The 25,251-nt window shown below is 34.1% G+C and overlaps 1 protein-coding gene across 2 annotated transcripts; it reads left to right on the forward strand.

The window, feature by feature from the left end:
• The first annotated feature begins 5,442 nt into the window (after positions 1-5,442).
• lacc1 (laccase (multicopper oxidoreductase) domain containing 1) lies at positions 5,443-13,231 on the forward strand. Of its 2 annotated transcripts, none has more exons than XM_051119840.1 (5): positions 5,443-6,221; positions 9,256-9,434; positions 9,755-9,920; positions 11,940-12,165; positions 12,775-13,231. In XM_051119840.1, the coding sequence occupies exons 1-5, from the start codon at positions 5,669-5,671 to the stop codon at positions 12,941-12,943; spliced, it is 1,293 nt and encodes a 430-aa protein (XP_050975797.1). In that variant the 5' UTR covers positions 5,443-5,668; the 3' UTR covers positions 12,944-13,231. The 2 variants fall into 2 exon arrangements, with proteins under 2 accessions (XP_050975797.1, XP_050975798.1); XM_051119841.1 differs by lacking the exon at positions 5,443-6,221 and adding an exon at positions 8,888-9,111.
• Positions 13,232-25,251: the final 12,020 nt, after the last annotated feature.

Here is a 25,251-nt window from a genome sequence, read left to right on the forward strand (position 1 = left end):
AGAGACTGAGGCGCGCGACACGGATCAGCGTGCACGAGTCCACAGCGAACTGCCTCCAATGAGAGGGGACAGTTCGTGTGCGTTTTAATAAAACCGATGTGTGTTTTATGTCTACAAACTTACAGATGATCTTAAATCACGAGTCAGTAGGGTCAGACTATATGTTAACACTGTGCAATAACAATATTTACTGCATGACTTATGATTGACAAATAAATGATTAAAGGAAGACTTTAACAACCAATATTCAGATGTAGGCTATTGTTCTTTGGTACGATGCATTTAGAGTTTAGTCTTAAAATATGAGTTAAAATATGAATCTCAGGCAAAATTAGATGTTGTGATCTTCGGTAATTTGCTTGTTTGTGTATTGAATGAAATTCATAAAGTTCAAAATTATAAAGACCTTATGCAATGTGAGTGTTTTTTGTCAGAGAGGTTATTGCATAAATTTCAGATCAGAATCAGAGCAGCATGGCTGATCAGGGGTACATGCAACATCATCTGGTAATTGTACTCCCTCTGTTGGCCGCTGGACACACGTCGGCGTTTGCAAAGTGTTTTATTTAGCCTATCGAATGATCGACTCGTCACTATGACACGTCATACTATTACGAGGAAGTGAATGAATGATGAACATGAGTTCAGCAAAAGTGGGACGTCAGGCTAAGTGAGACAAGTAAGTGACTGATTGGCCTTTAAACAGAAGGAGAAAATCAAATGTAACGATCATAAAATGTCGTTCAAAAATGCTTTCCTTTGTCAAGTGTCAACATCTAAGTGATTTAATCAAGTAGCCTGCATTAATGCAAACTTCTTAAGCTTCTATAGAGAATATAGCATAAAACGTTTATGGTAGTCACCTCATGTCACCTCATTAGTAGTGGGGTTTAAGCCCTGTCCTGCTTAACATACAGGAAATAAAGCAGTTGCAAGTGAGACATTTAAAATAAAAACTGTTACATTTAATAATCATATTATTATTATTATTATTATTATTATTATTATGAGCAGAGCTGGGTAGATTACTTACAAATTGTAGATGTAATGCATTAAACATATATTACGTCAAGGTTTCCCAAACTGGGTTTGTGAAGGAACTGCAGGAGGTTTATAAGTTTAATGAAAAGCTAATAATTCATTAAATCATTAAAAAAAACAATAACTTTGAAATGAATCAAAAATAAAACACTTACTAAATAAAGAAATATTTTATTTGTTTATTTGCATGTCCTGTGACCGTAGCCAAGTCAGAGAACCATGAACATGCAAATGTTATATTTATTATTAAAATATTTATTCTTCACATAAAAATATATTAGGTGAAAGAGGATCAGATGACAAAAAAGTTTGTGAATTTGTGCATTTTAATGTGTTTGAAAGACAAGTGCCTTCCAAAGTAATACATGGTAAATTAACCGAGTCATATTCAAAATAAAAATGTGTTCATCAGTATTTGATGCAATGTTGAAACACTTCTTCTTGTAAATCCAGTGGTCATGTGCTGTGTGGTCACCTGACTAATCACAGGTCTTTGTGTGAATGTCCACAAAACTGGAAGGCTTTCTAAGTGTATCCATGACCATTTGTAAATTTAATGGGTCTGGCTTCCGGTCTCATCTGCATCCAGCTATTTTTTGCTGTACAAAACAGCTCGTTTTACTGCTTGATATTGCAAATTGGTGTGTCTTACCATATTATTTTACTGTATTATTTTAATTATGAACACACTGGTTTGTAATGTAAACAGTTTTATTGTTTACTGCACGTTGTTATTCTTCTCGTTATTGCCCTATAGCAGATAATGAACCGGATGTCTCACCCATGCTTCCGCATTCAAGAAAAAGATGGAAATCTTAAAATGAAAAATCCAGTTGATTTAGATGTTACAAAATTTAGGTTGCCTTTTTTTAATGAAAACCCGCTAAATAACTTTCTGGGAAATGTGAAATAGCCTATTATATAGTAATAAAAAGCCATTTTACACAACATCTTCATACTGAAAAAGATATTATAGGCTATAAAGCAAATTTAAACTAAAGCTGTTTTGTTGTTGTTGTTGTTTTGTATTCACTTGTTACTCAAAAGCTAGAAATACAATGATATTGTAATTTTAGTTTGGAAAACAGAATTCATAAAAAAATGTTCAATTTTCTAATGTGATCAGTATCTAATCAGTATCCCCTGAATAAAACAAGCATTTGTGCCCATGTAACAACTAGCATTGTTCTGCATATGACATTTTGTTCAAACGGTGAAATTATACAAGAACACTCTTAAAAATAAAGTTGCTTTAAAAGGTTCTTCACAGTGATGCCATAGAAGAACCATTTTTGGTTCCACAAGGAAACATTCAGTCAAAGGTTCTTTAAAGAATCATCTATTTCTTACCTTTTTATAATCTGAAAAAAAACTTTTTTTTTTTGCCACAAAGAACCTTTTGTGAATCAGAAAGGTTCTTCAGATATTAAAGGTTCTTTATGGAACCATTTAAACAAAAAAGGTTCTTCTATGGCATTGTGAAGCATCTTTATTTTAGAATAATATAGAATAATAAGATAATAAAATAATATAGAATAATAATATAATTAGAATAATAAGACAACCGCTCTAGTCATTTCCTTTTGTTGTTGTTGTTGTTTTTCCTAGAATCAGTAGAATACAGTATAACAAAATAACTTCTAACAATAATCATGTAATTAATACTAATGAGTCATTCATCTTACTGTCTGAGCTCTGACTTCTATAACAGGGTATTGCAGATTTTGGATTTTTTTTATTATATTATACTGATTTATATAATTTATTCAGACAATGACATGCTTGACAATTACTGACAACTTAAAAAACAATGACATAATTTAACCAATGATTCATAGGCTTACTAATGTTTGTGCTGTTGTTTACTCACCAAAAATGTTGTGATGTCACTTCCTAAAAGATGATTGCATTCCTGCAGTTTCAGCAAACCCTTAAAATTACAAAATACTAACTTTTAAGAACATTATTGGAGAACATTTAATTTTGCAAATGGTTGCTGGCATTTATTAGATAATGGGATATTACAATAGACACAGAGGAAAGTAAAACTGACAGCTCAGGAAAAACCAGTTAATTTTTTTAAACATTAAACATTTTGAATAAAGAAAGGAAACAGTGCAGAACCACCTGGAATATTTGCCTGTTTTCCATGTCAGAAGTTCCATGTCAGCACTCAGTGTCATGAACATAAACCAGTTCAAACAAGTGAAACTATTTTGCCATATTATTGTGATATTCTCATTTTTAATGAATTTTTATTTACTATTTTATCCAGTATAAGACATATATGATGAGGACATAGAAATGTAGTCTATATGTGACCCTGGACCACAAATCCAGTCTTAAGTAACACAGGTATCTTGGTAGCAATAGCCAAAAAAAAAATATTATATGGGTCAAAATTATCGATTTTTCTTTTATGCCAAAAATCATTAGGGTATTAAGTGAAGATCATGTTCCTTGAAGATATTGTATTAATTTTCTACCCAAAATATATCAAAATATATATTTCTGATTAGTAATATGCATTGCAAAGAACTTCATTTGGACAACTTTAAAGGCAATTTTCTCAATATTTTGTTTTTTTGCACCCTCAGATTCCAGAATTTCAAATAGCTGTATCTCGGCCAAACTTTGTCCTATCCTAAAAAACACATTTAAAAAGAAAAACATTTTGAAGAAAGAAAGGGAACAGTGCAGAACCACCTGGAATATTTGCCTGTTTTCCATGTCAGAAGTTCCATGTCAGCACTCCGTGTCATGAACATAAACCAGTTCAAACAAGTGAAACTATTTTGCCATATTATTGTGATATTCTCATTTTTAATGATTTTTTATTTAATATTTCATCCAGTATAAGACATATATGATGAGGACATAGAAATGTAGTCTATATGTGACCCTGGACCACAAATCCAGTCTTAAGTAACACAGGTATCTTGGTAGCAATAGCCAAAAAAAAAATATTATATGGGTCAAAATTATCGATTTTTCTTTTATGCCAAAAATCATTAGGGTATTAAGTGAAGATCATGTTCCTTGAAGATATTGTATTAATTTTCTACCCAAAATATATCAAAATATATTTCTACCCAAATTATATAATAATTTCTGATTAGTAATATGCATTGCAAAGAACTTCATTTGGACAACTTTAAAGGCAATTTTCTCAATATTTTGTTTTTTTGCACCCTCAGATTCCAGAATTTCAAATAGCTGTATCTCGGCCAAACTTTGTCCTATCCTAAAAAACACATTTAAAAAGAAAAACATTTTGAAGAAAGAAAGGGAACAGTGCAGAACCACCTGGAATATTTGCCTGTTTTCCATGTCAGAAGTTCCATGTCAGCACTCCGTGTCATGAACATAAACCAGTTCAAACAAGTGAAACTATTTTGCCATATTATTGTGATATTCTCATTTTTAATGATTTTTTATTTAATATTTCATCCAGTATAAGACATATATGATGAGGACATAGAAATGTAGTCTATATGTGACCCTGGACCACAAATCCAGTCTTAAGTAACACAGGTATCTTGGATTTTTCTTTTAGCAATAGCCAAAAAAAAAAAAATATTATATGGGCATTGCAAAGAACTTCATTTCAAAATTATCGATTTTTCTTTTATGCCAAAAATCATTAGGGTATTAAGTGAAGATCATGTTCTTTGAAGATATTGTATTAATTTTCTACCCAAAATATATCAAAACTTAATTTCTGATTAGTAATATGCATTGCAAAGAACTTCATTTGGACAACTTTAAAGGCAATTTTCTCAATATTTTGTTTTTTTGCACCCTCAGATTCCAGAATTTCAAATAGCTGTATCTCGGCCAAACTTTGTCCTATCCTAAAAAACACATTTAAAAAGAAAAACATTTTGAAGAAAGAAAGGGAACAGTGCAGAACCACCTGGAATATTTGCCTGTTTTCCATGTCAGAAGTTCCATGTCAGCACTCCGTGTCATGAACATAAACCAGTTCAAACAAGTGAAACTATTTTGCCATATTATTGTGATATTCTCATTTTTAATGAATTTGTATTTACTATTTACTTACTAAAGGCCATTTTCTCAATATTTTGGTTTTTTGCACCCTCAGATTCCAGATTTCAAATAGTTGTATCTCGGCCAAACTTTGTCCTATCCTAAAAAACACATTTAAAAACAAATTGACCTTTATGACTGATTTTGTGGTCCAGAGTCACATATGATAACAGGAAGTAGCAAAAAAAATGCAATGTTCATTTTCTGTCTTTAATGTGGAAGTTCGTTAAGAAATCTGACAGACATGTTTGCAAAAAAGAATGAAAAATCAGTAGCAACCCACTGGAAATTCTGTGTCTAAGAAATGTCACGTGCTGTTATATATTGCATGTCTGCACCTGAAGAAAGCGCACATGCGAGGCGCTCGTCTGGTGAGGAGTTTCCACTGAGGGCGGCGCTACGCTCTTTTCAGGAAGTGCTGGGACAGAGGAAATTTTATTTTCGTGATAAATGAAAAAAAGTTCCTTGTTTGTGACATTTATAACCAGGTGTGGTATGTTTGCACGTATACATAACCACTATCCCATAGAGAGCGAAACAAACGCGTCTGCAAGCGATGATCCGTTAACATTTAGAGATGGCTGCAGTAACTGTCGTGGATCTCACTCACGTCCGGTGTTCACAATACGACATTTGTGTGAAACAGCGCATCAGCGAGTTCTGTGCATTGACCGAGAATGGCTCACAAGAACCGGTCTTCTGCATAACGGATCCAGAGGGCTCCGTGGGGACGGACAGATTTCCTAGAAGCTCTATTCAGGAGATGTTTATCGGCTTCAGCAATTCCCCACAGGTCCTGTGCAAAAGCTCGCTTTCAGCTGCATTATACTCGTTCAAACAAGCTATAGACAATGAGGACATTAGTAATGTGAAGGTCGTGACTTCGAGCCGCAGGAGGGGATTGTTTCAGGTCTACCAGGAGCTCCTCTTCACTTCTGCGTATAATTTTGAGTACAGGATCTTGTTTGACAATCTGTCCCATGACTGCTGTCCCGCGGGTCAGTGCACAGGCAGCAGCAGCAGCAGCAGCGCTCAGGCAGATGACGCTAAACGTGAGCTCAGCACGTTTCTACAGCACCTACCAGCGCTCAGAGGAGACATTACAATTCTGAGATCTTCTTTAATTTCAGGTTGGTTATGTTCGCTTTCATGATCACACTCAGATCTGTTACTATTATGCTTATGTACAGTTCCTAATACTATTTAAATTTGCATATTTTGGTTAAACTAGTAATACCGGAAGATCAGGAACTTTGAATCGGAGGACTGGCATATTTATTTTGAAATAATAAATAGATCTTTAACACATTTCAAGTTTGGATAAACTATTATTTGCATATTAAGTTTGCATATTTTTGTTGAACTAGTAATACGGGACCATTGAATCTGAGGGCTGGCATCATATCATTTGCAATAATAAATAGACCTATAACACATTTAAAGTTTGGATAAGGTATTATTGTTATTATTATTATTATTATTATTATTATTATTATTAAATTTTTTATTGAAATAGTAATACAGAAACTTTGAATCTAAGCTGGCACCATTTCATTTGCAATAATAAATATACCTATAACATTTAAAGTTTGGATAAGTTATTATTATTATTATTATTATTATTATTATTTAAATCTTTATTGAAATAGTAATACAGACACTTTGAATCTAAGCTGGCACCATTTCATTTGCAATAATAAATAGACCTATAACACATTTAAAGTTTGGATAAGTTATTATTATTATTAGTAGTAGTAGTAGTAGTAGTAGTAGTAGTATTTAAATTTTTATTGAAATAGTAATACAGACACTTTGAATCTAAGCTGGCATCATATCATTTGCAATAATAAATAGACCTATAACACATTTAAAGTTTGGATAAGTTATTATTATTATTATTATTATTATTATTATTTAATTTTTTATTGAAATAGTAATACAGACACTTTGAATCTAAGCTGGCATCATATCATTTGCAATAATAAATAGACCTATAACACATTTAAAGTTTGGATAAGTTATTATTATTATTATTATTATTATTTTTTTTTTTTTTTTTTTTTTTTTTATTGAAATAGTAATACAGAAACTTTGAATCTAAGCTGGCACCATTTCATTTGCAATAATAAATAGACCTATAACTATGAGAGGCCCTTTAAGACATATTTCAAACTTTATTCACGCACACACAAAGCATTCATACACACTATCAAACTCTCTCCCATACACTACTATACGGTCTCACACGCACTATCAAACACTCTTTCTCACATTATCAAATTCATTCACACACGCTATCAAACTCTCTCTGGCGCACTATCAAACTCTCTTACGCAAACTACTAATCTCATTCTTGCACGTGCTATCAAATTTTCTCTTGCACACTATCAAACTCATTCACACATGTGCTTTCAAACTCTCTTCCACAGTACGTTTTGATCGTTTGTTTTTCAATTTGAAATGAAATAAGAAACAAGAAAACGGGTTATTTTTTCGTTTGTTCAGAAGAACGAAAAAAACGAGATTTCGGCTAGATTTTTTTTTTTTTTTTTTTTTTTTTGGTTCACGAGTAGAAAATGGATAAAGGATAAAATTTGTTTTCCACACAAGTGGGCGATCCCAGTGACGTCATCAGCTGTTCCTCTGTTTCTTCAACAAAATAATAGTCCTTTATTTATTTATTTTTATTCTTTTTTTATTGCAATCTTTAGAACAACGAACATACAAGGGTGATAACACAAATTACATAAAAGTAAACAAAGACAATTAAAAACATAATAATAAAATAGGTGAAGCAATAAGAAAATCATATGTCCATAACAAGTACAAATAGTTACAAATTATTCAAACTATAGATTTAAGGCTTTAAAATAAATTACAGCTTTTGTTGCTTTGTTATTTCTTGGTTCTTTTAATACAGGTGACCTGTTTCTATTTTAAAAATATATATTTTTAAAGTATTATTATTATTATTATTTCAACAAAATAATAGTCCTCTGACTGGGCTTTCTTCTGTGCAACCTAACGCGTTTCACAGAAATATTTATTTCAGATATATTAATCTGCACCCAGCCTGTTTTATTTTGCTGTATGGATTTAAATCTGACTGGTGACACTGCGCTACAAACTAGACAGATCAATGTTCAGTCAAGTGTAAATACACAGCAGTCATAACTTTTCTTTTAGACATAATGCTTAGTTTTGGACAAGCGATGGTACATGCAAATACTGTAATACAATTCAGCTGAAGGTTTTGAAGATGAAGAGTTCGATTTTTACTGTACTGTATATCATAGACACGGGAACGTTTTATTTGGCCAGGATTTAAGTTATAAATGTGCACAGCCCTTTAAGTAAAATGTTGATGAATAGCTTGATAATAACGCTTAGGCATGTGAAAAGTCGGTGTTTCACAAGCTGTTTCAAGAAAAGAAAAGTTATGACTTGAGTGAACATTAATCTGTGCTTCTTTGCACTGTCTAGTGGGTAGCGCAGCTTCATCACTCAGATTTAAATCCATACAGAAAAATAAAACAGGTGGGTGCAGATTAATATTTCTGAAATAAATATTTGGGGCCATAATGCAATGCAATACAATGAGTCTGATGCATTATAATTGATACTCACATTTTAACATGATTATTTTTTCTTAAAAATGATGTATGGGTAATCAAGTAAACCTGAGTTGCTTTAGTCCGGTATATGTTCATCTCAAAACATTTATAACAAAATGAACGTCGTTCTTATGAAGCAAAAGATATGTGTACCACAAACTGAAAATGGACATTTTTAGAAATGTACTAAAACTCTCTTTACGTATGATCTATCAATCAGACAGCAGAAGGCATGTAGAAGATTGCGTACAACAGGTTTTTCAGCAGAGTTTTGAACATTTGGATAATTTAGAGGCCTTAATTCAAGTGTCAGATGTGATCCTGTATAGTTAATAGATAATTTGGAACAGCCAGTGAGCATGGGAACTCCTTCAATACTGTTTATCCCAGGATGCACCTGATGTAGGTACTGTGAATGTCCTAGAAGACCTAGAATATACACACAGAAGAAGCTCAAATATAATAGAATTGATAAATATATAATGTTATTTCATCATTTCAATGCCTTGCGGACAGTCAATCTATGTCTCTATTTCCTTCTCATTCAAAGACTGCTTCGGTCATGGCTACTCCACTCGTACTGGAGGTATATCCTACATCAGCACTTTAAGCTCACTGAACCTCTTCTGTAACCCGCGGCGGAAAGACTCCAGAGCTGTCGTGGCTGAAAACCTCCGGCGGCTCGGCCTGCAGGCTGGATTTCACCCTCAACAGTTCAACCTCATAAAGGTATACTTTAACACAAAGAAAATATGAGGAAGTCAGTCTATAAGCAAACAGCATATCTTAACTCTAAACACATTCCGCTTCATTTGCAAAAATTCCAGTTGCATTCTTTTTGGAATACTGCCTCACCGACGGAACTTTCACATTAAAACATTTTCTATGCTTATTTAGAAATGTATTATTCATATGATATTATTAAACCTTTGTTTAAAAGTGCTCAAATATAAATAGTGTATAGTGTGTATTACTTTTTTAATTGTTAAACAAAAATCTAAATGGTCTTTCTAGACATTGATTGCATGTGTCTTTGTCATTGACATCAGTGTAATCATGCCAGTGATGTGTGGGTGATGGGCAAACCCGCCCCCGACAGTTACGACGGAATGGTGACCAATCGGGTGGGCGTTGTCATAGCAGCACCAGGGGCCGATTGCATGCCGCTGCTCTTCACTGACCCCGTAGCAAAGGTCATTGGAGTGGCACATGCGGGTGAGTCACATGATGTGCAAAAAATCGTAATTCTCCTACAAAGAGACTAATTTCTGTTTAACCATGTCATTTTCATTTTCATCAGTTTCATTCACCCAAATAATAATACTGTTGATAGATTAGAGTTAGATATGCATAACTGCATAATACAGATTCACTTAAAGGTTCAAGTGAGTTTTGTAGGAAGTTTCATATAACCAAAAACAAGAAAGGAAAGTCAGAAGGTGCAATTCATTCAACTGTAAGTTCTCAGCAAAGTGTACTTAGATGAGATTCCAGTCTGAAGGGAACTGACTTGTTCAGTTTGAAGGGCACTGCAAACAGCATAGGGGGAAAGAGAACATCTATACATCACTTAATAGGAAGTGGAGAGTGAAGTTTACCTACATCACAACACAGTGATAAGACAAGTTCAGGTGCCAGTGTTTTATTGAGCCTAATTAGTTTTATGTGTGTTTTGCATGCAGACGTTTACAGATATAAAGGGTGCGACACTTGATCATAGTTAAATAAAATAAAATACACAAATAATTTAACCAAATGATGTTTATGTTCATATTAAAATTTGCAACAGATATTTATCACGCCATTTTATATATGCCTTGCTATTCAAAAGTTTGGGAGCACTAAGATTTTTAATGTTTTTTTTTTTTTTTTTTAATTAAACAGAATGTTTTTTTCTGCTCACCAAGGCTGGATTTATTTGATTAAAAATACAGAAAAAATGGTAATATTGTGAAACATTATTGCATTTTAAAATAGTGTTTTTCCATTTTAATATACTTAAAAACGAATTTTCAGCATCATTACTCCAGTCTTCAGTGTCACATGATCCTTCAGAAATCATTCTAATATGCTGATTTATTATCAATGTTGAAAACAGTTGTGCTGCTTTATGTATAGTATATTTTTCTTTTAAACTTGTGATATTTTTTTAGGATTCATTGATGAATAAAATGTTAAAATAAACAGCATTTATACAAAATAGAAACATTTTCTAAAAATATACACTGCCGTTCAACGTTTGGGGTCAGTAATTTTTTTCTTTCATTCATTGTTTGAAAGAATGTTTATTCAGCATGCAAGGATGTGTTAAACTGATTAAAAAGTGATAGTAAAGGCTTATATTGTTAAAAAAAAAGATTTATATTTTGAATAAATGCTGTTCTTTTTAACTTTTATTCATCAAAGAATTCTGAAAAAAGTATCGCAGGTTCCAAAAAATATAAAGCAGCACAACTGTTTCCAACAAAAAAATACATTTCTAAGTATATTCAAATGGAAAATTTTAAATTGCAATAATATTTCATAATATTACTTTTTCTGTATTTTTGATCAAATAAATGGTGAGCACAACAGACTTCTTTAAAAAAAAAAAAAAAAAAAAAATCTTATTGATCCCAAACTGTTTAGTTTATATATTTTCACTCAGTTTAGTGCTTTTAAAAATGTAAATTTATATTGATTAAATTAATTATTAATTATTAATAATTTGATGTTTATATAAATTATTAATGTTAATGTATTGTATTAATATAGAAATACTTTAATAATATATTGTGTCATATTTATATATTATTTCATGTTTCATCTGTGTGGGATGACAATGTAGAGTGTTCCAACTGAACACATTTCATCAAGTGAAGTGAATTTCAGCAGATATCCTGTCCTCAGGGAGTAGGGAGTAGTAAACACTGCATAGGGACTCTAAACGCCGCTAAAGAGAAAATACACATTCATGATGCACAAACATAGAAAGCAATTTGTTTTATCTGAAATGCAGTTGGAATTGTAGTATTCCCAGAAGGGTAAATGTAATTGAGTTATTCTCAGTGCTGCTGTCATTGCTGTGCCGTGCTTACATAATCCTTGTTTATGCCATTTCAGAGCTAGAGATGTACAGTATGATCATTTTCTGTGTTTATATGTCATATCTTCCAGTAATATTCCAGAAATGATCTTCCATCTACGGCATAAATGTACTAGTTGTTTATCTGGTATTTTTTGTGTGTGTCACAGGCTGGAAGGGGACCCTCATGGGAATTGCCATGGCGACGATGAATGCCATGGTGTCAGAGTTTGGCAGCAGGCCGGCAGACATTGTGTGTGTGATCGGGCCTTCTGTTGGACCCTGCTGCTTTACTCTGGATCAAGATTCGGCCCGGAAGTTTCACGCCATACACCCAGATTGTGTTAGACACATAGACTCATCTAGACCTTATGTCGACATCAGACTCGCAACCAGGTAAACATCAAAGGTCAACCAGCGGAAGCCTGGTTTGCCTTCAACTGTACTCCGGAGACCTGTTTTATTGATCACTCAGTCCTCTGTGTCACTCGCAGAGGTCATGTCACTCCCTCAAGTGACTCTCAGTAATTAACACCTCTCAAATTTAGGTGATTTATGTGAAGATTAACATACAGTTTTGCCCAGGGGAAAATGGGTGCACATATATGCATTGCAGACTAATTCTAATGAAAGACTTCTGATTGATTTCATCTTTTAACACTATATACACTGAAGCGTTTTTTTACATATTCTACATACACTTTATATTTTTAAAATCGTACCTAACCAGTTTTTTTATTGGTTGGCTTTTAGTTGTGTTTTATGTTCTGTGGGTTTTTTTATGAATGTTAATTTATATATATATATATATATATATATATGTATAATATATTTGTTAGGGTTGTTTTTACTATATAAAGCACTTTTGAGGATAAATGCATTACGTAAGATACATTTTATAATTTATACATGTTCAAACTATTATTAATAATAATAGTTATTATTTTTAAAGCCTATTCTGTGATAAGAACGTAACATTACTACAAGTCGTGCTTTGTCTTTTAGAATTCTGCTGGAGAGAGGTGGAATTAAACCCGAACACATCGAGGACATCAGGGTCCCACACCAGTCTGACTCCACACTCTGCACCTCCTGCCGTCCTGAGCTATTTTTCTCCCATGTGAGAGACGGACTCAACTTTGGGACACAAATTGGCTTTCTGTGGATCAAATAATCCTGCATTCACCAAGCCCTGATTAAAATGTGCAGAAACATGGCATATACATGTATAAATTCAGGAAATGAATACACATGGAAGCACTTAAATATATGAAAATATTAATATAATAAATTAATTAGAATGACCACCAATTGTGTTCACAAACGTTCACAAAGTTTTTCTCAACATCTAGATTTTAGACTGTATACGTGTATGTTTTAATAAGAGATGTTGTGTGTTTAGATGCTGTAACTGGAGTTTTTAAAAGTACAAATATTTTGTGTATAAAGCTATTTTAAGACATTTTCTCTGCATGTTGATATGCTTAATAATGCTGATAATCTCTCTTCCCTGCTGAAAAAAAAACTACAGACACCATCACAAATTTTGTAATAGTTTTACTAGTTACAACAGGACTTTGAATGGAAACTGTAATGGGCTCTGTTGGCCTCTACTGGTAATTGGTCACCTTCTATTGGTGGCTTGTTAAAACCAATAAACCCTAATGGACTATGTCCCAAAACACACTACAGAAAACCGTTTTGTAATGGTTTTAATGATTAAAAGTTGATGGTTTGTAATGGTATTTGTAGTGGAAACCATTAGAATATTCTGTGATGGTTCTATTGTTTTTTTAGCAGGGTTGTTATGTAACGGCATCACATCACAGAACTGAAAAAGTAGCTTCACATTCATACAAACAACACACAGAATTAATGTTAGGAGGTAAAACTTCTCTATTTGCTAACTTAAAAATTTCCTTGACCGCTTACTTGTGGTCGGTGTCCTAATCAGCAACATTTTGAAGAGATTGTTTATTAGATTTTGTCACTTTTCATGAGAATGAATGTTGACAGTTGTAAAAACTTTTAATAAATTAATGATAAATTTATGTAATTTAATAGTATTTATATCCACATTGTTAATTCTGAAACTAAGGTCATACATCCCAGAACAGTTTCTACATTTTATTTGGTAATGGGCGAATTGCTAATATTTAATTTTATGTTTTGAACAAAATCTGTGATGTGTGAGGTCTGGGTGATTAATAAAAATATAAGATGAAAAAAATACAGGCCTTTTTCTATGTGGACAGTCAACAACATTATTGGAAAAAAGAAAGAAACCTCACTAAAATGCATAACTCAGGAGCTGTCTGTTAATAACCCTCAGTGTGAGAGTGATTTGTGTTTTTTATAAGATATTTATAATAACAATCTATTTAGTTTGAGGCGTGCAAGCATTGAATGTACACTAGAGGGTGCTAATCGTTATCTAATCGTTAGATAATCATGTTAGCCTGACATCAGTAACACTAACTTTTTAGTGCATGTTTGTTATAACTGCATTATAACCAAACCATATTGCAGAGGAAACAGCTAAAGTTACTTATTTTATGCCATATCGAGTCTGAAATGTCAAGCTTGAAACTATCCTATATTTTTGTATTATAGCCTGTTATATATAATAAAACAGTTTTATAATACGTTTACATTTGCTTGTTTACCGTTATTAAATATGTCTTTAATATCTCTAAATTCTTCACATTCGTCTGCATCTATTTGAAGAGGGTGACACTAGAGGGCGCTCGCGTCACTGCTGTTATGTTATGAGCGCTTGTTTATTTAGTGAGAGACGCTGATTGTTGGCTGGCTTTCAAGCGCCCTTCAGCAGCATCACAGGCGGGCTTTTGTCTTCAGCAGCACTTTTGCAATGTCACATAAACATCTCAGCTATTCCTTATCGCGTGCTGTTGAAATGGCCAATGATCAATTCATTAAAGGAAGGTAAGACAGACGTCCGAGAGTGACGTGATGTTTTGACCAGGACTGAAGAAAATCCTGTCAAAAAAATTGTCACCCGTGTCCAAGCAGCAGCGTGCACGTGAGTTGAAGACAAGTGAGCGTGCGTGTTTTCAGTGTTGACAGAAAATGACTGGTAAACCATATATACCACAGTCAATGCCTCAATTCCTTTGTCGACCTACTAAAGGATCAGACATAGTCAACAACACGTGTACCATAACTAGTACTAGCCTATACTACGCCAGTAGTTCTACCAGTTTTCAGTGTCCTCAGTTTGCATATAATGCGAAAATGTACCAAAAATCAACAAAAAGTAAACATGAACAGCACAGCCCTGGTGAAAAAACCAGCATATGCTGGTAGGTATGTTTTGATGCTGGTTTAAGCTGGTCCTTTGCTGGTTTCTGCTGGTCCTTTGCTGGTTCATGCTGGTCCTTCACCAGCAACATGACCATCAGAAACCAGCAAAGGACCATCTTAAACCAGCTAAGGACCAGCATAAACCAGCAAAGGGCCACCTTAAACCAGCTAAGGACCAGCATAAACCAGCAAAGGACCATCTTAAACCAGCTAAGGACCAGCAGAAACCAGCAAGGGACCATCTTAAACCAGCTAAGGGCCAGCAGAAACCAGCAAAGGACCATCTTAAACCAGCTAAGGACCAGCATAAACCAGCAAAGGACCAGCAGAAACCAGCAAAGGACCATCTTAAACCAGCTAAGGACCAGCATAAACCAGCAAAGGACCAGCAGAAACCAGCAAAGGACCATCTTAAACCAGCTAAGGACCAGCAGAAACCAGCAAAGGACAAGCTTAATCCAGCATCAAAACCTACCTAACCAGCATCCCAGCATCAAAACATACCTACCAGCATATGCTGGTTTTTTCACCAGGGAGGCCGAACAATATCTACAATTATGAAAGAGACTGAATAAATTTGCATAAAAAATAGCAAAATGTTACTAATTACAGAGTGCACATATCAATATTCTAACACCAAATACACTTTAATAAACATATAATGGAGGTTTGCACTTACATCACGGTTTGGTCAGTTACCCAGATGCGTGGCCATCTTGAAGATACTCAGATGTAAACAACAGCATTGATTGCTCGGTTATTGTACTACTGGCTGTTGTTCTGCTCATTTATGCTGTCTAAACCATGAGAAAAATATGTGAAAGCTGCTAAATCATATAGAGAAGGACTTAGTATACAGGGAAGGACTTTAATTTTGACAAACTAAAGTTAATAGGTGGTAAAGACACATATGAGCAGTACGAATTAATTAAGATAATAATCTAATATTTCACCTACACTGTAAAAAACAATGTGTTAAGTCAACTTTAAATAATTTGTAACCTGGCTGCCTTAAAATTTTAAGTTCAATCAACACAAAAAAAGTTTATTCAACTTGAAATATTAAATTATACTAAGTGACAACTTAGATATTTGAGTTGTTTCAACGTAAAATTTTAAGGCAGCTGGGTTACTTACCCATCTGTTAAGTTTAGCAAACATTTTTAATGTTAGACAGTTTTTTACACTCTTCTCCTTGATTTGTTATAACTTTTGACAGTCTGTAGTACTCCAAATGTTTTTTTGCTGTCTGGCCGATTAGTACAAGCCAAAACGTGACAATTGGCCACTTTCGGCAGCAATAATCAACAAAATATGCAAGTTTTGTTCGGTTCAGTGGCATTGTTTACATTCAGTGCCGCCAGTGTGTCCGATTCATGACATGTCGTGAAAACACTTTATATTGATTTACATTTAAAAGCTGTTGGGGCGGATTTCACAGGAAATTAAGTACCATTGGTCCGTGTGTTGCATCATATCTGTACACAGAGAAAAGTAGCTTGGGCTGTGGGTAGTGTGAATCTGAACTTTTGTTGTCACAACTAACAAGAATAAATGACCGTAGCTTATTCTTAACAGCGAACCTCCATGAATGACCGGTGTTAAAATCAAGAAACCGGTATTTATTTGTTCATCCTTTTTGATGTGATGTCCTGTCCGTGTGTACACCAGTACCACATTCATCCGTGTAGACGTGTCAAGCTGAAGCACAACCAAAACAATGTATTTCCGTAGTTTTATTTTTAGCTGCTATAGGGCTAGAAGTCACATTGTGTAGTTTTCACTCATAAACAACAGCGTATGATTTCTTAGCCAATAAACAAACACTGGGGCAAATGTAGCATTAATATTAGCCATTTTACTAAGTGACAGATGAATTGAGCTTTTAAAGATTTAGTTTACTTCAGCTATGCACAATTGAGTAAATCTGTTACTCATTTTTGAGTCCTTGATATTGAAATAAACCCCAGTTTACCTCAGTTCACTCTTCCCTGATAACCTAAAGAATAGAGGTAGAGCAGGAACAGAACCCATTTAGTGTTTTCATTTTTTTTTTGACTGTGGCAATTTCTTTTTTTTTCACAAATCAGTTTTTTGCACACTTACACACTACCTTCCTTGTGCCTTTAACTGGGATTAGAGATTAACAGAGCAGGTCAAGTATTTATGTGAACTATGAATTCACAGCATCTTTTAATAACTGGGTCCCGTATTTAAATATAGATTTAAATGCTTTACAAAGCCTTTCCAGTCAGGTCAAACCTCAGATTAATAAAGTGCTTTTATGTGGGCCATGCAAAAAAAAAAAAAAAAAGAAAAGAAGAATGGTCCTGTCTTTACAACAGATGGGGAATTTCTGGATGAGAGCTGTGATGTCCTGAAAATGACTTTTCATCATTGCGGAAACACACTTAATCATTTTATGATGTTTTTATAGTACATATTGTCTACAGTGTACTAAAGCAAGAGCCACATTATATTACACATGCATTCGCAAGAACACTTCTGGCACTAATATTGTGGTTTTATTGCACTTTAGGCCATGATAATTGCAGATCCACCATTTCAAAGTTCTGTGGAACAGCATGACTGGCACGGTTGTCCTGATTCATGACTTCCTATCACGCCTCAGTTTTCCTGTAACTTACTGAGGTAATCAACACACTTATCCTTTGTGCTCAAGGAAACGCTTCCAAAGAAGCTGCGTGTGCAGACTTGTAAACAAACAGGAGCAAGCTAAATTGCATTAAGGACACGGGATATAGACATGTGGTTGATGATTGCCAGTGGTATTAAAGAAATCATCTGGGAACCAGGTGCACAAGTCTTGGCCTGGGCTTTGAATGCACTAACTCGTGCGCTGCAGTTTGTTTTATTAACCTGCATTCCAACTTTATCTACTTTTACAATGAGTAAACACATCACACAATCAGGCTTACTGGAAATCACATGATCTGTCTATAAAGGTGTAGATATAAGGAGGTGTTTGATCAGCTAATGGGTGTGCTTACAGTGTGCTCAGATTAAAGAGCTATAACAATAACTATAACTGTAAAGTTTGCTCTTACAGTTGGTCAAAAGTTTACATACACCTTGCAGAATCTGCAAAATGTTCATTATTTGACCAAAATAAGAGGGATCATACAAAATGCATGCTAATTTTTTATTTATTACTGACGTGAATAAGAGATTTTACATAAAATATGTTTACTTATAGTTCACAAGAGAAAATAATAGTTGAATTTATAAAAATGACCCTGTTCAAAAGTTTAGATATGCTTGATTCTTAATACTGTGTTGCTACCTGAATGATCCACAGCTGTTTTGTTTTGTTTTGTTTTGTTTTTGTCTAGTTATAGTTGTTCTTGAGTCCCTGCTGTTCTTCAGAAAAATACTTCAGTTCCCAAAAATTCTGTTTTTTTTTTTTTTTTTGGCCTAAATATCTTTAATATTATAATAATAATAATATACTTTTTATCATTTAGCACTGCCCTTCAGAAGCTACAGAAGATACTTATATGTTTCCCAGAAGACAAAATAAGTTACATTTACCCTGGTCTTTAAAATTCAAAAAGTTTTCACCCCCCGGCTCCTAATGCATCGTTTTCCTTCTGAAGCATCAGTGAATGTTTGAACCTTCTGTAATTGTTGCATATGAGTCTCTCAGTTGTCCTCCATGTGAAAAGATGAATCTCAAAATCATACAATTATTGTTGGAAAGGGTTCAAATACACAAAATACTGAAAAACCAAAGAATTTGTGGGACCTGAAGGAATTTTCTGAAAAACAGCAGACAGTTTAACTGTTCAGGACAAACAAGGGACTCATACACAATTATCACTAAACAAAAATCACAGAATCACTTTTGAGCAGGGTCATTTTTATAAATTCAACTATTATTTTCTTTTGTGGGCTATATGTGAACATTTTATGTGAAATGTCTTATTCAGGTCAGTACAAAAAAAATAATGCATTTTGTATGATCCCTCTTATTTTGGTAAAATAATTAACATTTTGCAGATTCTGCAAGGTGTATGTAAACTGACTTCAACTTTGACTTCAACTGTATAATGCACATATAATAAACAGAATGTTATTGGCCATTGGTGTGAATGATGAAATAGTTAACATTATAGTTATCGGTTTTAGTGTGAACAGGCTTTTAGTCACTACTTGTTATTAACAGTTAAATTAGGCAGAAATATACTGAGCAAGCCATTATATTATTCAGAAGCATTAAATGTGAGATTTCTTGAGATTCAGTAGAGTCAGACAGCAGCATCTTGAACTAATCCAAAGCTTTAGATGCATGTGGAGGTGATGACAGTGTGTACGTGGCCTGTTTGATTTGCCTCCATGAGGGAAACTGGCTTAAAGAGCTTCCAAAATACAGATATGCTAACCTTTTGTTATGGAAAAAATAGCAAGTCCTCACGAACCAGCATCCACGTCTGCACGTAGCCCTGTCATGCAGCAGTTATTTACAATAGTGATTTACTGGAAACAAGCTTTCTGGCCTTTCTAAGTATTCCACTGCAGAATGCATGCAAGACATCACACACTCACTGTCTTTCATTACATATCCGTGTTATTTGTTATTTTTTATAAAATAATGCAAAGAGCAGTGTATCTGTGACCACTATAGTGAAAATGCTATTTTGCATTATTTTTAATATAATACAATCTTCTAAAAACCTTATTACAATGAAAACATTTTTTTTTTTTAAATCCTGAAACTTATATAATAGAAAAAAATAAAATCAGATTTTTATGTGGTTGCACCCTAGAGTATGTTGCGATTAAATCTTTCTAAAGTTAGATTTCGAGCCAAGTCTACTTATGTAACTGCACTGATGACCCTTTCCACCCCCATCATCCACTTCTTTACATTCTGTATATAAACATTAGTGTTTATATCAGCTGTCTGCTGAAGCAGGAACCACTACATAAATACATATCCTGTCTATCTACACAGATAAGAAAAAGACGCATTTAACTTTAAAAGCGCCATAAACATTAGTTTCCCTACGACATCTCTGAAACCCCAAAGATTCAAAGTTACTGGTATATTGTCTTATTAAAGCAATGCTAATATCTAAATATTATCTGGCGCTTGAGGCAAAAGTTCTTTCATGGTTCATGAGCAAGGCACCCCCACCCTCTCTACCCACTCCCTTCTCATCTTTGATCTGGGCGGCTGGGTTTGCTTTGTCACGATTACTCGGTGGATATAAAAACAGGGGCTTGCTCGAAATACATAGTTTTGGGGCGTGGATGGTCTGTGACTGTACTTATTCTGATTTTTTTGCTGAAGCATGTCTGTAAACATTACCTTGAGGAGCATCCTAAATAGAAAGGGTAACTAGCAAAACAAAAATCCGGTTTCATCCAGCTTTACAGTTCAGACGGCCCCTCTGTTATGTTTTATGTGGTTTAGTGTCTCCCTCCTACATCTTAGGACATAACAATGCGTTTAACTGATGCAGTGTGTTATGTTTTTATACTGTGTGACTCAGACACAAGTCAGACAGCTAAAAGGAGAACGGCCTTTGTGTCATTGAATTCTGAAGAAAACTATGCTTTCATACGAAATCTTTTTTTGGTTACCTGGGTGTCATTATTCAGCTGCTAGATGTTCTGAGTGGTCATTAGCACATTAATATGCAGTTATTAGTGTCTTCTGGGTGGTTGTCAGATCGTTGCTTTGGTGTATGTTAAGATGTTTATGCATTATTTAATTAAGGTATTATTCTTGTAAATGTTGCTTGATGTTTGGTCATATTTTGCCTCCTTATGAGACGGGTATAGAGTGGAATAAAATGCAAGGTATAACATGATGTTACAAGCCATATTTGAACCTATTTCACCTACATGAGCACCACTGATGGTGTGTTATCCACCACACCACAGGTTCAAAAAAGTCTAAAGGGGTCATTCACACAAAACACGTATTTGTGTCTAAAAAACAAATCTGACTTTTTTTCCTCAGAATTGTACGTTTACATCTCGCAATTCTGACTTTTTTTTCTCAGAACTGTGTGATACAAACTCACACTTCTGACCTTTTCTTAGAACTGCAAGATATAAACTTGAAATTGACTTTATAACAAAATCATTAGGTGAGAATTGTGAACTCGCAATTCCTTTTTTTTTGCAATTCTGAGTGAAAAGTCAGAATTGCGAGATGTAAACGTGCAATTCTGAGGGAAAAAAGTCCGATTTGTTTTTTCTCAGAGTTCATATCTCACAATTCTGAGAAAAAAAGTCAGAATTTCAGGCATTTTTTATCAGGCATTTCTCACTTTATAACTCACAGTTGCAAGTTTGTATCACGCAATTCTGAGGGAAAACAAATTGTGAGATTTAGACTCACAATTGCGAGAAAAAAACTTGAATTTGTGAGAAAAAGTCAGAATTGTGAGACAAACTTGCAATTGCGAGAAAAAACATCAGAATTGCAAGCAATATTATGCAATTCTGAGAAAAAAGTCAGAATTGCGAGGGAAAAAAGTCAGAATTGCGTGAAAAAATTCAGAATTGTGAGTTTAAATCATTTAATTCTGAGAAAAAAACGTCAAAATCGTGAGTTCATATCATGCAATTCTGAGAAAAAAATCAGAATTGCGTGAAAAAATTCAGTATTGTGAGTTTAAATCATTTAATTCTGAGAAAAAAAGTCAAAATCGTGAGTTTATATCATACAGTTCTGAGAAAAAAATTCAGAATTGCGAGAAAAAATTCAGAATTTTGAGTTTAAATCATTTAATTCTGAGAAAAAAAGTCAAAATCGTGAGTTTATATCATACAGTTCTGAGAAAAAAATTCAGAATTGCGAGAAAAAATTCAGAATTTTGAGTTTAAATCATTTAATTCTGAGAAAAAATGTCAAAATCGTGAGTTCATATCATGCAATTCTGAGAAAAAAGTCAGAATTGCGAGGAAAAAAGTCAGAATTGTAAGTTTATATCATTCAGTTCTGAAAAAAAAAATCAGAATTGTGAGAAAAAGTCAGAATTGTAAGTTTGTATCATTCAACTGTGAGAAAAAAGTCAGAATTGCAAGTTTATGTCATTCAATTCTGAAAAAAAAAATCAGAATTGTGAGAAAAAGTCAGAATTGTAAGTTTTATATTCAATTCTGAGAAAAAAAAGTCAGAATTACGAGTTCATATCGCACAATTCTGAGAAAAAAGTCAGAATTGTGAGAAAAAGTCAGAATTGTGAGTTTATATCATTCAATTCTGAGAAAAAAAGTCAGAATTACGAGTTCATATTGCACAATTCTGAGAAAAAAGTCAAAATTGTGAGAAAAAAGTCAGAATTGTCAGACATAAACCTGCAATTGCGAGGAAAAAAAGTCAGAATTTCGAGTTTATAACCACGCCACCTTACAACTGTAAAGAAAAGCTTGTAACGCTTGCCCCGCCTCCACAGTCTTCTGATTGGTCCACTGTTTTGGAACTGACATTGATTAGCGGCGCTGCGTGTAAAAGTTGAAATTCTTTTAACTTTAATCTTAAAAATGCACACAGGAATGTAAAAACGCATTCTGTGTAAACAGCCCCTGAACAGTTCTAAAAGCAGACATGATAACCTTTTTAGCACTGTAATGTTTGCTAAATGAAATGAAACATTAGCAAATACCACTTACTGGACCCTGTGGCAATATTATTTTCACTCTTCCTCTGTTGCTAGCTGAGTCAGAGGAGGAACCGAGCCCAAGGGTGATCCTGGAGCGGAGATTCAGAGCCAGTGTAGGTCTGCAGTGCAGAACAGTGTTGGCTGAAGTGCAGTATGGATCGCACACGTTAACGCTGACGCTGCAGATTTCTCTCACCTGCAGATGCAGGCCTGCTGATGGAAGAGTTTACAGAGAGACAGACACATTCCTGGCAGCATCCACCCACTGCTGTCAGCACAGAGCCATCACACCGGCCTCAATGCCACCGGCTCTACAACCCAGAATATACTCTGTGAACATAAACTACTGTTCAAATATTTGGGGTTAGAAATGGATGCATTTATTCAGCAAGGACGCATTACACTGATCAAAAGTGACAATAAAGCATTTATAATGTTACTAAAAAAACTATTTTAAATAAATTCCGTTTTTGAATTATTTATTCATCAAATAATCCTGAAAAATGATTTGCATTATGATTACTACAAAATATTTACAGTTTTCTGTTTTCAACATTAATGATAATCAGTGATGTGAAAATGAGCACGTTAACGCAGGTGATTAATTTTTCCAGTTTAACGGCGTTAAAAATATTTAGCGCAGGGGCGGGGCTTGGGTTGGTCACCCCACTCACAGCTGCTGCTTCTGTCTCTTTTTTCTTGACAAGAATTGCGTTTATTTAGTCACAGAACATTTTTTATGACCACATTAAACCGGAGAATTTTTAGATGTGAACCCAGCTGCACTTCAGCGCCAGGCGCTGGTCAAACAAGCGTGAAAAAGGTACAAGCAATGAGGGAGCTTCAGTGGAACAACAGTGAACTACGATCAGATGAGATGTTGTCAGGTCATATGTCAGTGGAAAACAATTTTACCTGTCCTGTCCGTTACACTGTGCTCATAGCTTGCAAGCTTCAGCTGCACGCACAAATGTGGCGGTGTATGCTGTAGCCTGTATCATTTCAGTGGAAATTAAACTGCGAGCATGCACATCAAATTTGCATTACGTTTAGCAGCGGCAGCTCTTAAAGTAATAGCAGCCAAATAAGCTAATAATTTAGTATTTAGTGTTTGATAACTTTATTCAATTTTTGTATATTTCCTAATCGCTGAAGGGGATAGATAAATAATGGGTTTATGTGAAGATTGTTTTAAGCTCACTTTAATTAGAGGTTGTAATTTTTTTTAAGTCTAATAAATGTTAAAATTATTATCTCTCAATTATACTGTAATGTTGAATGGCTACAGTCAATAGTTAAATATTATAAACAAGGTGCATTTATTTTTAAAAAATTGCATGAAATGTTGAGCCTTATTTATTTTTCTCACTCCACTGGCCAATATAAAAAATGATTTATGTATTTATAATAATTATTGCATTATTATTATTATTATTATTGTTTAATAAAAATGAAGATTAATTTTTATTATTATTATTTATTTATTTTTGTTTTACGTATTTATAATAATTATTGCACAACAATAACAATTATTGCATAATAATAATAACTTCATTATATGAAGTTATTATATAAACTTTATTGTGTAATAATGAACTTCATTACAAAAAAAAATGTATTCAGTATTTTTGTATTGTTTTCCAGTAATATAAACAAGGTGCATTTATTTTTGAAAAATGTTGAGCCTTATTTATTTTTCTTACTCCACTGGAAAATATTTAAAAATAATAATAATAATAATAATAAATAAAAAAAAAATTGCATTTGGGAAAGAAAAAAAGCATAATTTTCTGACATTTATGCTTTTAAAAGATATTTAAGGGTTAAAAAAATGAAGATAATAATATAATATGCTTTATGTTTTAATATGTTTTGCTCATGTATTTTTGGCAGTGTTGCGTGAAGTATGTTTTTGGCCTAAAGCAGCTCATCTGCATCTCTGCGCGCTATGAGAAGCACGATTGCTTTCATCCTGTTAAGAGGCATTATTGACCCTGCGTTGACCTTCGCCCTCTGTCTGTTTCTGAAACACGATGCCCTCTCTTCTCTAATCTCACCATTCGGTCTTAGATTCCGTCCCGATTACCAAGAGCTCTGGACAGTTTAAATCGTCTCTTGTCTTGTTATCATGCTACAATTAAAACGAGCACAGCCTTTGATCTTTTGACTCAAACACACTGTGTCTTGCTGTTACAGTTTCCTCCCATGGCTGCTTCACTTCATCTTGCGGAGAATAAAAGCTTCCCTCGGCTCTTTTCTCCTTCTGGCCGTGATCCCGGAGTGTCCCCTTCGTCTTGGGCGGCAGAGACGGCTCAGCAGGTTTCGTCTGGCCACCCTGAAGCACATGGGAGGTAGAGACAATTAATAAGAGCCTCACATTTCTGTTTCCCAGTGCCAGGAGATCAGCCGCAGTGCCCTGCTGCCAGCTGACCCACTGTTCCACATCCTTCACGTTTGTGAGTCTGCTAGAGTGATAAATACATCTGAAAGCTTTAATGTGATTGAGTTCCCCTTCCTG

This window comes from Labeo rohita, chromosome 9 (assembly GCF_022985175.1).
Source record: "Labeo rohita strain BAU-BD-2019 chromosome 9, IGBB_LRoh.1.0, whole genome shotgun sequence".
Lineage (NCBI taxonomy): Eukaryota > Metazoa > Chordata > Actinopteri > Cypriniformes > Cyprinidae > Labeo > Labeo rohita.